General features: G+C 41.9%; 1 protein-coding gene across 6 annotated transcripts in view; it reads left to right on the top strand.

Moving 5' to 3' along the window:
* Taf1 (TATA-box binding protein associated factor 1) overlaps window positions 1–13,903 on the top strand; it is a 105,557-nt gene that overhangs the window by 61,422 nt on the left and 30,232 nt on the right. For all 6 annotated transcript variants that reach the window (XM_042694846.1, XM_042694847.1, XM_042694844.1 and 3 more), the window contains exons 29-34: window positions 262–329; window positions 1,451–1,573; window positions 3,355–3,447; window positions 3,532–3,616; window positions 8,529–8,596; window positions 10,539–10,655. In XM_042694846.1, the coding sequence (XP_042550780.1) occupies window positions 262–329; window positions 1,451–1,573; window positions 3,355–3,447; window positions 3,532–3,616; window positions 8,529–8,596; window positions 10,539–10,655 (554 nt within the window). The remainder of the gene's footprint in view (window positions 1–261; window positions 330–1,450; window positions 1,574–3,354; window positions 3,448–3,531; window positions 3,617–8,528; window positions 8,597–10,538; window positions 10,656–13,903) is intronic.

Below are 13,903 nucleotides of genomic sequence, written 5' to 3'. Positions count from 1 at the left end.
ACTTTTACTAAACTCCATAAAAAGCCAGTAGTAATACTAATTGCATGGATACAAACTAATTAAAATTAGTTTATTTACTCATATATACCTATTATGTTTTAGGCATGAAACATGAAAGTAGGTTGATGAATTTGCCTAATCCAGCAGCTAGAATTTACGGCTCTTTACTAAGTCTCAAGTAAATGTATTGAAAGGATAAATGGTGTTGGCAGCTCTTTACCTCCCATTCTTAATATTTCCATCTATACTGTTACTTTGTAGGGCCGAAACACTCATTGACCCAGATTTCTCAGTCCATGCTGGATCTCTGTGATGAAAAGCTTAAAGAGGTAAATCATTACAAACAAAACAAAGATAATGACATATGAAGGTACATGGTGGCAGAGTTTAGAAAGTAGGGAATTTAACAAAAAGAAGAGTATATGTGGGAATGGCAGATTTGTGGTATGAGATACCTGGAAGGAACCTTAGGAATATATAGGTCAATCCTTTTGTAGATGGAAAAAGTTAAGTCCATAAAAGATAATAACTTGCTATCATATTTTGACTATTAAATGTTAAATTACTATTAAGATCAGAAACTATATGACTTTAGAAAGGGAAGGGAAGGCTGGCAATGTGGCTTAGTGGTAGTGTGCTTGCCTTGCATGGATGAAGCCCTGGGTTTGATTCCTTAGTACCACAATGAAGTCCTGGGTTTGATTCCTCAGTACCACATAAACAGAAAAAGTGGTGCTGTGGCTCAAGTGGTAGAGTTCTAGCCTTGAGCACAGAGAGTCTCAGGGACAGTGCCCAGGCCCTGAGATCAAGCCCCAGAATTGGCCAAAAAAGAAAAATACAAGTGTGATGATGGTGTTAGTATTGAAGTAGATATTTCACAAGAAGACTAACCTATACAGATGAAAAGATTTTCAACTTGATGCCCCTTTGTACTTGTTAGAAAGAGTAAATTTTTTTTGTCAGTCCTGGGGCTTGAACTCAGTGCCCGGGCACTGTCCCTAAGCTTCTTTTGCTCAAGGCTAGCACCTGAATCATAGTGCCACTTCTGGCTTTTTCTGTTTATGTGGTACTAAGGAATCGAACCTAGGGCTTCATGTATGCTAGACAAGCACTCTACCACTAAGCCACATTCCCTGCCCAGAGAAGGTAAAATTTTAGAAGATAAAAGAAGTATTTATAACAATAGATAAATCGAAGTGCAAAGTTTTTCCTAGTAGAGTCTTAAATGAGTTTATTGAATTAAGTCTCCTTATACCAAAAAAATTACTATCAGTTTAGACTTCTTATAATTGTTTGTTTTTTAGTACTGGGGATGAAACCTAGGGCCTTGTCTGGGGTAGGCAAGTCCTCTGCTACCAAGTGATATCCCCTGTCTTTTAGATTATTCCTAGATTTTCTGTGGTTATCACACCTCACGAACCTGACTTGCCTTTGCTTTCTTTTATTTTAGAAAGAAGACAAATTAGCTCGTTTAGAGAAAGCAATCAATCCGTTGCTAGATGATGATGACCAGGTGGCATTTTCTTTCATTCTGGACAATATTGTAACTCAGAAAATGATGGCAGTTCCAGATGTAAGTGGTCTTTGTGCTAAATGTAAGAGTACACAAGAAAAGAAGCAAATGGTATGCATGCATATGTATGCTAGAGATTCTGAGCAGTGGTGTATGTTAGTCGAAGAAACTGGTGTGTAATTCTAACATCAACATTTTGCTGTATAAGTACCTTATTGAAAGATGCTGGGGGTCTTGGGATATATTATTGATATTTAGCAGGTCAAGGTTCCTGAATAGTCCTAGAGAGAGGATGCCAGCTGCTGGAAGGCTCTTGATTTTAGAGATGCTTTTGTATAAACAACTTTGATAATTACCTGTGTTGTCTATTTTTTGGCAACCTTTTTTGATATTCAGGTGTGTACTTAGAGCCTTAAGGAATGTGCCCCACCATTTGAGCCATAACTCCATCTCTTTTTTTCCACTTTTTATGACAGCTATCATATATTATACTGATCTTATAAACTTTTTGTGTGTGTATTTGCCAATCCTAGGGCTTGAACTCAGGGCCATGTGTTATCCAATAGATTTTGCTCAAGGCTCATGCTCTACCACTTGAGCCACAGCTCCAATTCCAACTTTTTGGTAGTTATTTAGAAACAAGAGGCTCATCAAGCTTCCTGCCTTACCTGAGTTTGAACCATGATACTCAGATCTCAGCCTCTTGAGTAGTAGCTAGGATTACAGGTGTGAGCCATCTGTACCTGGCTTTTATAGACTCTTTTGCTATAATGATCTTCCCCAGAAATTCTATACTGAGTTTTGTTTTTGTTGTATAATCTGTATGTGTAATGCTATAAAACTATGGAATAAAAATAGTATTTAATCCAGGTGCCGGTGACTCATGCTTGTAATCCTAGCTACTCAAGAGGCTGAGATTTGAGGATTGCAGCTTGAAGCCAGCTTGGGCAGGAAAGACCATGAGATTATCTCCAATAAACTACTCAGAAAAAGCCAGAATGGCGCTGTGGCTCAAATGGTAGAGGGCTAGCCTTGAGTAAAAGAAGGTCAGGGACAGCATCCAAACCCTGAGCTCAGGTTCCAGGACCAGCAAAAAAAAAAAAGGAAGAAGAAGAATTGTATTTATTTAGAAATAAGGAGTTTTAGCCAGGCACCTATAGTCCTTAACCTGTCAGGTAATAGGAATTCTAAAAGAATCCTTAAGCCAGTTGTCAATGGCTCATGTCTGTGACCCTAGCTCCTCAGGAGTGTAAGATCTAAGGATCACAGTTCAAAGCCAGCCTGGGCAAGAAAGTTCATGGGACTCAAATTACCCCCAAAAGGGTAGAAGTGGAGCTGTGGCTCAAGTGTTAGAGCAATATGAGCAAAAGTAGCTCAGAGACAGCACTTAGGCCTTGAGTTCAAGCCCCAGAATTGGCAGAAAAATAATTTTAAAAAGGCCGGGCATCAGTGTCTCATGCCTGTAATCCTAGCTATTCAGGAGACTGAGATCTGAGCATCATGGCTCAAAGCCAGCCTGGGTAGGAAACTCCTGAGACTCTAATCTCCAAAAAAAAAAAACACTCAGAAAACCGGAAGTGGCATTGCAGCTAAAATGGTAGAGCACTCACTGAGAGCTGAGGGACAGTGCCCAGGCCCAGAGTTCAAGCCCCATGACTGACCCCCCCCCTCCCAAAAAAAAAAAGAATCCATAACTTAAACTATATAATAAAAATTTGTGTGTTTATATGCTTTTTTGGGAAAAGGGTCTATAACTTTTGTTGAGTATTTGTGACAGCAAAGTTGAGAATCTCTGCAATAAGGAGTGATTTCCATTTAATTCCCATGCTTTCTTTTAACAGTCTTGGCCATTTCATCACCCAGTTAATAAGAAGTTTGTTCCAGATTATTATAAAGTAATCGTCAACCCAATGGATTTAGAGACTATACGTAAGGTAAGTGGCTTAATCTAAAATGCCTTTTTGTAATTGATGCATTTTTATACATGTAATTTGAGTCCCTGATTCTTTTTATCGTAGAATATTTCCAAGCACAAATACCAGAGTCGGGAGAGCTTTCTAGATGATGTAAACCTTATTCTGGCCAACAGTGTTAAGTACAATGGTAGGTATTTCAGCTTTTCCTTTTTTCCATCAGTCTATGTAAGGTATTTCATAAAAACACCTTGAAGTGATAATTGAATCAGTCAGGTGCAAGTGACTTGGTCTGCCCTTTTTTTTTTGGGTCCCGTCATGGGGCCTGAACTCTGGTCCTGGTCCCTGTCCCTCAGCTCTTCAGCTCAAGGCTAGCGCTCTACCACTTAAGCCACAGTGCCACTTCCGGCTTTTTGTCTTTTTGCTTATGTGGTGCTGAGGAATCGAACCCAGGGCCTCATGCATGCAAGGCAAGCGCTCTACCACTGAGCCACCTTCCCAGCCCTTGGTCTGCCTTTTTTTTATTAGGCATATAAATGTATGTTCTATAAATATGAACTCAGGGCTTCATAACTGCTAGGATCATGCTGTACACTTGAGCCACATCTGTAGCCTATTTCTTCATGGTTCTTAGCGAGATAAAGTCTCACTACTCAAGTACGCTTCTAAGCTGTAATCTGTCCACATTAGGCTTCCTAAGCTCACAGGCCTATTCCAACACTACAGCGTCCCTACATGGAGATAGAATTCTGTATCTTTTTCTCCCTTGCTGGCCTAGAATGACGATCCTTCCTATCTTAGCCTTCCACGTATTTCAGAATGCAAAGAATTATAGGGAGTGTATCCGGGCTTTTCTATCCAGGCTGGCTTCAAACCTTGGTCTTCCAGATTGCAACTTCCCGGGTAGCTAGGACTTAGAGGTGTGAGCTATCAGCACCCAGTTACCATTAAACTTTTTATGATGAAAAGTAGTTTTGGCTTGCTTTTAAATTTTTGTAAAGTGGATAGCTGGGCGCTGGTGGCTCACGCCTGTAATCCTAGCTACTCAGGAGGCTGAGATCTGAGGATTGCGGTTCAAAGCCAGCCCGGGCAGGAGAGACCGTGAGACTCCCATCTCCAATAAACCACCAGAAAACCGGAAGTGGTAGAGCGCTCGCCTTGAGCTGAAGAGCTGAGGGACAGCGCCCAGGCCCAGAGTTCAAGCCCCATGACCGACAAAAAAAAAAAAAAAAAAAAAAAATTGTAAAGTGGAAAAAAATGGGCATAAATAAAAAAATAGGCTGGGTGCTGGTGGCTCACGACTCAGGAGGCTAAGTTCTGAGGATCCCAGTTCAAAGCCAGCCTGGGCAGGAACAATGGTGAAACCCTGATCTCCAATTAACCACCAGAAAACTGGAGGTGGTGCTGTGGCTCAAGTAGTAGAGTGCTAGCCTTGAGCTGCAGAGCTCAGGGACAACTCCCAGGCCCAGCAATAAAGCCCCCAACTGACAAAATTAAAAAAAAAAAAGTTGGGTTTTAGCTGGTAGCTCATGCCTGTAATCCTAGCTACTCAGGAGGCTGAGATCTGAGGATTGTGGTTCAAAGTCAGCCCAGGCAGGAAAATCTGTGAGACTCTTTAACTCCACTTAACCACCCCAAACCTGGAAGTGGAGCTGAGGCTCCACTTGGGCAAATAGGCTCAGGGACAATACTCAGGCCCTAAGTTCAAGCCCCACAATTGGCCCCAAAATTTAGAAGTTTGGTTTTGTACAACCCATGATAAGCAAACATTGATGATCTTATATGTGCTAGATGAATAGATGCTACAGATAAAAATCAAATTAGAAAAGAAAATTTATAGTGCTTAAATATTTTGTTAGAAATAAGCAGAGTTGGGAAGTGGCGCTGTGGCTCAAGTGGTAGAGCACTCGCCTTGAGCTGAAGAGCTCAAGGGACAGCGCCCAGGCCCAGAGTTCAAGCCTCATGACCGACCAAAAAAAAAAGCCCCACGACCGACCAAAAACAAAAAAGAAATATACAGAGTGACTTGTGTCAGAATATCTAAAGCAGAATGAAATTTGAGGAAACTTTCTGGAAGAGAATTTTCTTAAGCTGAATTCTAAAGGATCAATGATCTTTGGTAGACAGAAACTATGAAAGAAAACAGCAGTATATAAAGATACAGAGTTTTGTGGTTGCATTTTTTTTTCATAACATATTGTTTTTATTTTTTCTATTGGTTGTGGGGTTTGACCTCACAGCCTAGATTCTGTCCCTGAGCTCTTTCACTCAAGGGTAGCACTCTTTTGAGCCATAGCTCCACTTCCAGTTTTCCAGTGGTTAATCAGAAATAAGAGTCTCACGGTGTTTCCTGTCTGAGCTGGCTTTGAACTGTAGTCCTCAGATCTCAGCCTCCTGAGTAGCTAGGATTATAGATGTGAGCCCCTGGGTCCTGGCTTGTTTTGATTTTATTATTATTATTATTATAGAGGTGATATACAGACGGATTACAATTACATGAGACAGGTAATGAATACTTTTCCTTTTGTACGGTGTCTTTTGGGTTGCATTTTTTGTGCTGATCTTATGGCTTGAACTCAGAGCCTGTCCCTGAGCATGTATGCTTAAGGATAGCATTCTACCACTTAAGCCATAGCTCCACTTCTGGCCTTTTTTTGGTAATTAATTAGAGATCAGAGTCTCAGACTTTGCTGCCCAGGCTGGCTTTGAACAATGATCCTCAGATCTTAGCCTCATAAGTAGCTAGGATTACAGGCATGTGCCACTGGTACCTGGCTGTGGTTGCATTTTAAGTGTATATGTTGGTGAATAGCAATCAGTTATGTGTTGAGAGGTAGGTAAGAATCAAATCCAAGAGGGCCTTAATGTGCCATACTTGAATTTTTAAGGCCTGGGTGGTTCAAATGGGATAGTACCTGTCTACTAAACAAGAGGCCTTGAGTTCAAACCCCAATACTGCCCAAAGAAAAAAACGAATTTTTACTTTATCCCAAGTTGAAGAACATAGAAGGAATTAAACACTGGACAATGCCATATGACTCCTTAAGCAAAAGAAGAATATTTAAGTGCATTTGAGAAAATTGCCTAGGATACTGAGATTTCAACTAAGAATTTAACAGCCCAAGTAGTATGGCTCTAAGTTTGCCCTACAACTTGGCAGAGGCAGAAAATTGGAGGGAAGAGGTGAAGAAGGGGACAACCAGACAGAAAAATGAGGAAATGGCATATTCTTGGTGGAGAGCAGAGTGTTCAGAACTGTGAAGCAATGAAAACCATGGCAAGTTTAGGAACTGTACTTAACTAGAGTATATGAATTTTTCACCAAGGGAACTGGTAGGAAATGAGACTCCTTTTTTCTCCCTCTAAGTCCTGGATTTTGGACTAGGGCCTGAGCACGGATCCTGGGCTTTTTTACTCACAGCTAGTACTCTACCAGTTGAACCACAACTCCATTCCTGGCATTTTTGGTGCTTAATTGGAGATAAGAGTCTCGGGGACTTTACTGCTTGGACTGGCTTTGAACTGCGATCCTCAGATCTCAGCCTCCTGAGTAGCTAAGATTACAGGTATAAGCCACTAATGCCCATCTGAGACTCCATTTTTGTTCCAGAAAGGATTGGGTTGAAGGAATACATTCTCTTTCTCTTCTTATTACTCATTGGAAATTAGAGAGTAGAAATGCTTCTTCAGTTACCTCTCTTAGTATTTCCTAAAAACACCTAAGCTAATGATCTAGAATTTTGGCAGTAGTTTTGCTGATGGGTTCATGAATGTTTTGAAAATGACTATATATTGCAAATGATAAACAAGAGTGCTTAAGAAAGGCTGCTTGATGTCATGGAGATTGGGTTGGGCAGAATTGTGAGGCACTCTCATAAAAGCAGCCCAAAAAATGCAGAAGACACTACCTATGAACACAGAATTTGGGAGGCTAAGGTAAGAGGATACTCAGTTTGAGGTCTTCTTTGGCTAATATATCAAGTTCTAGGCTATACTGGAATACATAGCGATGGGCTGGGAAGGTGGCTCAGTGGTAGAGCGTTTGCCTTGCATGCCTGAGGCCCAGGGTTCGATTCCTCAGCACCACATAAGCAAAAAGAAAAAAGGCCGGAAGTGGCGCTGTGGCTCAAGTGGTAGAGCACTAGCCTTGAGCTAAAGAGCTGAGGGACAGCGCCCAGGCCCAGAGTTCAGGCCCCATGACCAGACCCCCCTCCAAAAAAAAAACACACACACACAAAAAAAAATAAAAGCAGCTCAGAGACAGTGCCTAGGCTCTGAGTTCAAGCCCCAGGACTGGCCAAAAACAACAACAACAACAAAGAATTAGAAAACCAAAGCTCATCTCTTTATGATCTATAGACTGTGCATAGTTGAATTTAGTAATTCTAGTTTTTTCAGTAATTAATTATCTAGGGTGATTTTTTTTTTCATGTTTAAACCTGGCATGATTTTGTGTGTGTGTGTGTGTGTGTACGCACCAGTACTGGGGCCTAAACTTGGGCCCTTATGTTCTTCCTTAACTTTTATTTTGTCGGTTATAGGGCTTGAATTCAGAGCCTAGCCACTATCCCTGAGCTTTATGTTCATGGCTAGTACTCTACCACATTGAGCCACAGCTCCAGTTTCTGGTTTGAAGGGCATAAATTGGAGATAAGAATCTCATGGACTTTCCTGCCCAGTTTGAAGCCCAGGCTTCGAACTTCAATCCTCAGTTCTCAGCCTCCTGAGTAACTAGGATTATAGGCCTGAGCCACCAGCACCTGGCTCTTAGCTTTTTTTTTCTTTTTCCTTTCTTCTTTTTTATTTTTGGGGGGGGCGTCCTTAAGATTAGCTTACACTTTAGGAACTCCTCCACATATGTATTTTGGGAGTATCAATTGAATGTAAAAGTCTCACAAACTTTCCTGCCTGGGCTAGCTTTGAACCAGAATCCTTGGATCTCAGCCTCCTGAGTAGCTAGGATTGCAGCTGTGAGCCATCAGTGCTCAACATGAAACATTTTTCTGAGTCTAGGGTAATGGCACATACTATTAGGTGACAGAATATAAAATTCTGGGACTAAAGTTTGTGTGAATAATGTTATTTTCTTATTTCACTTATAGGTCCTGAGAGTCAGTATACTAAGACTGCTCAGGAGATTGTGAATGTATGTTACCAGACATTAACCGAGGTAAGTGGTAAAAGAAAGGTCCCCTTGTGGTCTAGCTCTTTGCACTCTTCTTGTTCCTTGCACTGAGAGACTTTCCGTGTGTGTGTGTGTGTGTGTGTGTGTGTGTGTGTGTGTGTGTGTGTGTGTGTGTGTGTGTGTGTGTGTGTGTGTGTGTGTGTGTGTGTGCGCGCGCGCGCGCGCGCGCGCGCGTGTGCATGCGTGTGTACAGGCAGAGATACTGGGGTTTGAACTTGGGTCTTTGACACTGTCCCTGAGCTTTTTCCCCAGGCTAGATTTGAACTGTGATCCTTAGATCTCAGCCTTCTAAGGAGCTAAGGATTATAGGCATGAGCCACCAGCACCTAGCTCCTTATCTTTTGGTTTTGTTTTATCCATTGTAGGGCTTGAACTCAGCCTGGGTGCTTTCCCTGATCTCTTTTGTTCAAGGCTAGCTCTCTACCACTTTGAGCCACGCACACCACTTCTGGTTTTCTGGTGGTTAATTGAAGATAAGAGTCTCAGAATGTGGGACTGGGAAGGTAGCTCAGTGGTAGAGCGCTTGCCTTGCATGCATGAGTTTGATTCCTCAGCACCACATAAGCAAAAGGAAAAAAGCTGGAAGTGGCGCTGTGGCTCAAGTGGTAGAGCGCTAGCCTTGAGCTGAAGAGCTGAGGGACAGCACTCAGGCCCAGAGTTCAGGCCCCAGGACCTGACCCAAAAAAAAAAAGCCGGAAGTGGTACTGTGGCTCAAGTGGTAGAGCGCTAGCCTTGAGCTGAAGTGCTGAGGGACAGCACCCAGGCCCTGAGTTCAAGCCCCATGATTGAACCAAAAAAAACAATAAATAAAGAGTCTCAGACTAGAAGTGGCACTGTGGCTCAAGCAGTAGAGCGCTTGCCTTGAGCTGAAGAGCTGAGGGACAGCGCCCAAGCCCAGAGTTCAAGCCCCACGACCGACCAAAAAAAAAAAAAAGTCTCAGACTTTCCTGCCCAGGCTGGCTTTGAACTGTGATCCTCAGATCTCAACTTTCTGAGTAGCTAGGATTAAAGACATAACCCACCAGTGTCCGGCTTACAGTCTTTTTTTTGTTGTTGTTGGTCATGGGACTTGAACTCTGGGCCTGGGTGCTGTCCCTCAGCTCTTCAGCTCAAAGTGAGCACTCTACTGCTTGAGCCACAGCACCACTTCCAGTTTTCTAGTGGTTTATTGGAGATTAGAGTCTCAAAGATTTTTCTGCCTGGACTGGCTTTGAACCGTGATCCTCAGATCTCAGCCTCCTGAGTAGCTAGGATTATAGGAATGAGCCGCCGGCGCCCGACTATAAATAGTCTTTTAAATGTTCAGAGAAGGGGCTGGGAAAGTGGCTCAGTGGTAGAGCACTTGCCTCGCATGCTCGAGGCCCTGGGTTCGATTCCTCAGCACCACATAAGAAAAAAGCCGGAAGTGGCGCTGTGGCTCAAGTGGTAGAGTACTAGCCTTGAGCTGAAGAGCTGAGGGACAGCGCCCAGGCCCAGAGTTCAGACCCCACGACCGGACCCCCTCCCCAAAAAAAAAAGAAAAGAAAAGAAAAAAATGTTCAGAGGAGTTATGCCTTTGGGTTCCTCTCCTAAAAGTATCTTCCTTTAGTCTGTTTGTGTGTGAATGCCTGTAGAGTCCTGTATAAGTTAATGTGTCCAGTTGTACTTTAGATCTAGCTTCCACATAAGAGAAACTGCGTACCATTTGTCTCTCTGAGCTTGACTTACCTTACTTGATATGATTTGTTTTAGGTCCATCCATTTCCCTGCAAATGACATATTATTATTCTTTTTAATGGATAAGTAATGGTCCATTATGTATATGGACTACATTGTTTAGATTTACTCATCCATTATAAGGCATCTGGGCTATTTGCATAACTTGGTTATTGTGAATAGTGCAGCAGTGAACATAGAAATGCAAGTAATTTTTTTCCTTATTCTCCAGTATGATGAACATCTGACTCAACTTGAAAAGGATATTTGTACAGCTAAAGAAGCTGCTTTGGAGGAAGCAGACTTAGAAAGTCTGGACCCAATGACGCCAGGGCCCTACACACCTCAGGTGAGTCTAAGGACTACAAGCTTCCTTTTAGAATTTTCTTATTGGTTTGGGAATTTGGGAGCCTGTTAACAGCTATTTACTGAGATTCCGTTCTTCTCTGTCCTTCCTCTTCATATGCCTTTCGTGTGCTTTCTTGTCTTCTCAAAGGCCAAGGTGAGTGAGGTATATGGGTCTTGGTGGCCTTGCTGAATCCAAAAGTGGTAGCCATGGGATGGATGAATGAATGGGGTGGGGGGTCTTAGTTGTCTAGACAGTATTTAGGGGAATAATGAATCCTGGCTAGTATAGACAAAGGTATACTCTAGATCTCTAGTTCTCATGTCCATAAAATTTGGAGTTCTAAAACATCCCCTGAAGTATAGGCTGTTTAGTTACAGACATGAGCTCCATTGGTCCTGTGCTTTATGCTGCCTTATTATTCTTTCCCTGAGAGATATGTTAGTGTAGTTCCCATGCCACCTATTTTCCTGGGTAATATTTATAATGTTCTTAAATGAACATGTCAAAAGACTAGAGAGCAGGATAGATAAGAAAATTTTAGTCTTTCTGGCTAGACTCTGGTTAGACTGAGAGTATAGTATTTCGTGTATTTTATACTCTTAGAATATTGGCATATTTGTTAAATAGAACTTAAAACACAGTATAATAGGTGCTTGGCTTCTCAATTGTAGAAACCTGTGGTGGAGTGAAAAGTACATGAGATTTGATGTAAAACAGGCCTGGGTTTGAGTCTTAGCTCTTGTCTAGTTTGGTGATCTTGGGAAGTTAACCTCTCTAACTCGATTTCCTTTTCTTTAAAATCTGTTTTTCAAGATGGTTATAAACCTTCAACAAGTTGATTTCCCTGGCACACAATAGACATTCAGTTAATAATATTTCCTTCTCTGTTTGAAAGTTGTCTATAAAGTCCCAAGAGTCTCTCTTAAATTTAACCAAATATTTTCAATGCAAGATTCACCCTTTTCCCCTAGGAATTTTTCCCCCATTCTATTCAGATTTCACTGAACTCACAATATAATGTATGTGATCTCTGTTAGATTATTGCTGTCTCTATGTCACATTCCTATACTTTTCTCTGTCTATCTTTTCCTTTCTCTTTCATCCCAAAACCTAGGTTACTGAGGGGCCAGGTATAAAGAGCCCTCAGATACTTCTTCAAGGTCCAGAACAAGGAAAGGCTCTTGGAGTGTGTGGGCAGATTGGGACAAGGGGGCTTGGGTGAATGATGTTGTCCAGGAAGGCCCTCTTTGCTAATAGGCCCACAGCTTCCACAAGGTACTTTCTGGTAAGTTAAAGCTTGGGTATGAGCCATCATTCTCCAGAAGACTTGACCAACTGAATGGCACATGGTTTACTCAGGTCGAAGCCTAGTCCTTTGGTGAGTGAAAGCCTTGGGCCTGAAAGTCATCTTCCTTTCTTTCCTATACCCCTCCTGTGCTACCTCACATGGCTGAGGAAAACCTGTCAACTATTCTTCCTGAGCAGTAGCTGTTATTTGCTACACTCAGGTTTCATTTGAAGAGTAGGAGATGGATAGTACTGCTTCATTTTTCCATCATTCCCATCATTTCCTTCACTCACATATGTCTGTTTTAAAAGAGTTCGATCCCCAGTAATCACCTATTAGGCTTTAGGAAGATGCACAGGAGTAACAGTCATTACTCATCATTATCTAAAACCCACATTTTATAAAGTGCTCACTTAATTTTCACCTATTTTAATGCAATTTTGGTTGCATAGAAACACGACAGAAACCAGGCATTGGTGGGCTTATGCCTGGTAACCTAGCTATTCAGGAGGCTGAGACCTGAGACTCTCGGTTCGGTTTGAAGCCATCCAGGCAGGAAAGGCTGTGAGAGTCTTAACTCCAGTCAACTAGTCAAAAGCTGCAAGTGACAAGGTGTGGCTCAAGTGGTAAAGTACCAGTCTTGAGTGAAAAAGCCAGGTTCAAGCCCCAGTACTGGTAGAAGGAAGGAAGGAAGGAATGCAGGCATGTAATCATGTTATTTTCCATTTCTTTTTGTTGTTGTTGTCAGTTGTGAGGTCTGAACTCTGGGCCTGGGTGCTGTCCCTCAGCTCTTCAGCTCAAGGCTAGTGTTCTACCACTTGAGCCACAGCACCACTTCCAGATTTTTCTGCTTATGTGGTGCTGAGGAATCGAACTCAGGGCCTCATGCATGCAAGGCAAGCATTCTACCACTGAGCCACCTTCCCAGCCCCGTTATTTTCCATTTCTAAATGGTGTTTTCAATAATGTGTATTCACTTGAGTATTTCCACTTACATCATGCATTCAGCTAAATACTTTACTGTTCACCCTGCAGTTTCCCATGGTTCTTACTTTCCTTACTGTCCTAATATTTTGCAGAAAGTTCTTCATTTTCCTTTCTGTTCTATATTGGTTTATCTGCTCTGTAATGTTTTAGATTCTGTTTTGCCTCTATTTTTCTAAAACCCCTCTTCTCAGTCTCTCTTGTCTATTTACTCCTAAAAATATAAAGTAATACTTAATGTAGCTTTTTTTGTCACTGTTGTTCATTTTCTTTTTGTTTTTGCTTTTTGTCAGTGATGGGTCTTGAACTCTGGGCTAGGCGCTGTCCCTGCGCTCTTCAGCTCAAGGCTAGCACTCTTATCACTTGAGCCACAGTGCCACTTCCCACCATTGTTCATTTTAAGATGATCTTACTTTGTAGCCCAAGTTAGGCATAAACTTGCGATCCTCCTCTCTCAGCCTCCTGAGTGCTGAGATTCCAGGTGTGCGTCACCATACATGACTCATATCTAGGTTTTCTGTTGGTTGGGGGCAAGTAAAATACAAATAAGAAATATTATTTCTTGATTGTTCTGTCACTCAGAAAAAAGATCTCCCAGGGTGAAATTTTTGTTTTAATATCTGTGGTGTATTTTTAGATGCCTTTTTTTTCCTTTTGTGCCAATCCTGGGGCTTGAACTAAGCCTGAGCTCTGTCCCTGAGCTTTTATGCTCCAGGCTAGTGATCTTCCTCCTTGAGCCACAGCTCCGCTTCCAGCTTTTGGGTGATTAATTGAACATAAAGGTCTCACAGACTTTCCTGCCCAGCCTGGCTTCAAACTGTGGTCCTCAGATCTCAGCCTTCTGAGTAGCTAGTATTACAGGCATGAGCCATCAGCACTTGGCTATAGATCCTTTTAAAATGAAATTCATCAATATGGTTTTGTGTCTTGTTCTTTTTATTTTATGTTATGAACATTGTATCTATTCACTCTCATC

Source organism: Dipodomys spectabilis, unplaced genomic scaffold (assembly GCF_019054845.1).
Source record: "Dipodomys spectabilis isolate Male_0828 unplaced genomic scaffold, ASM1905484v1 ptg000176l, whole genome shotgun sequence".
Classification (NCBI taxonomy): Eukaryota; Metazoa; Chordata; class Mammalia; order Rodentia; family Heteromyidae; genus Dipodomys; species Dipodomys spectabilis.
The sequence above is the reverse complement of the archived record's forward strand: the minus strand, read 5'-3'. Positions and strand labels throughout refer to the sequence as shown.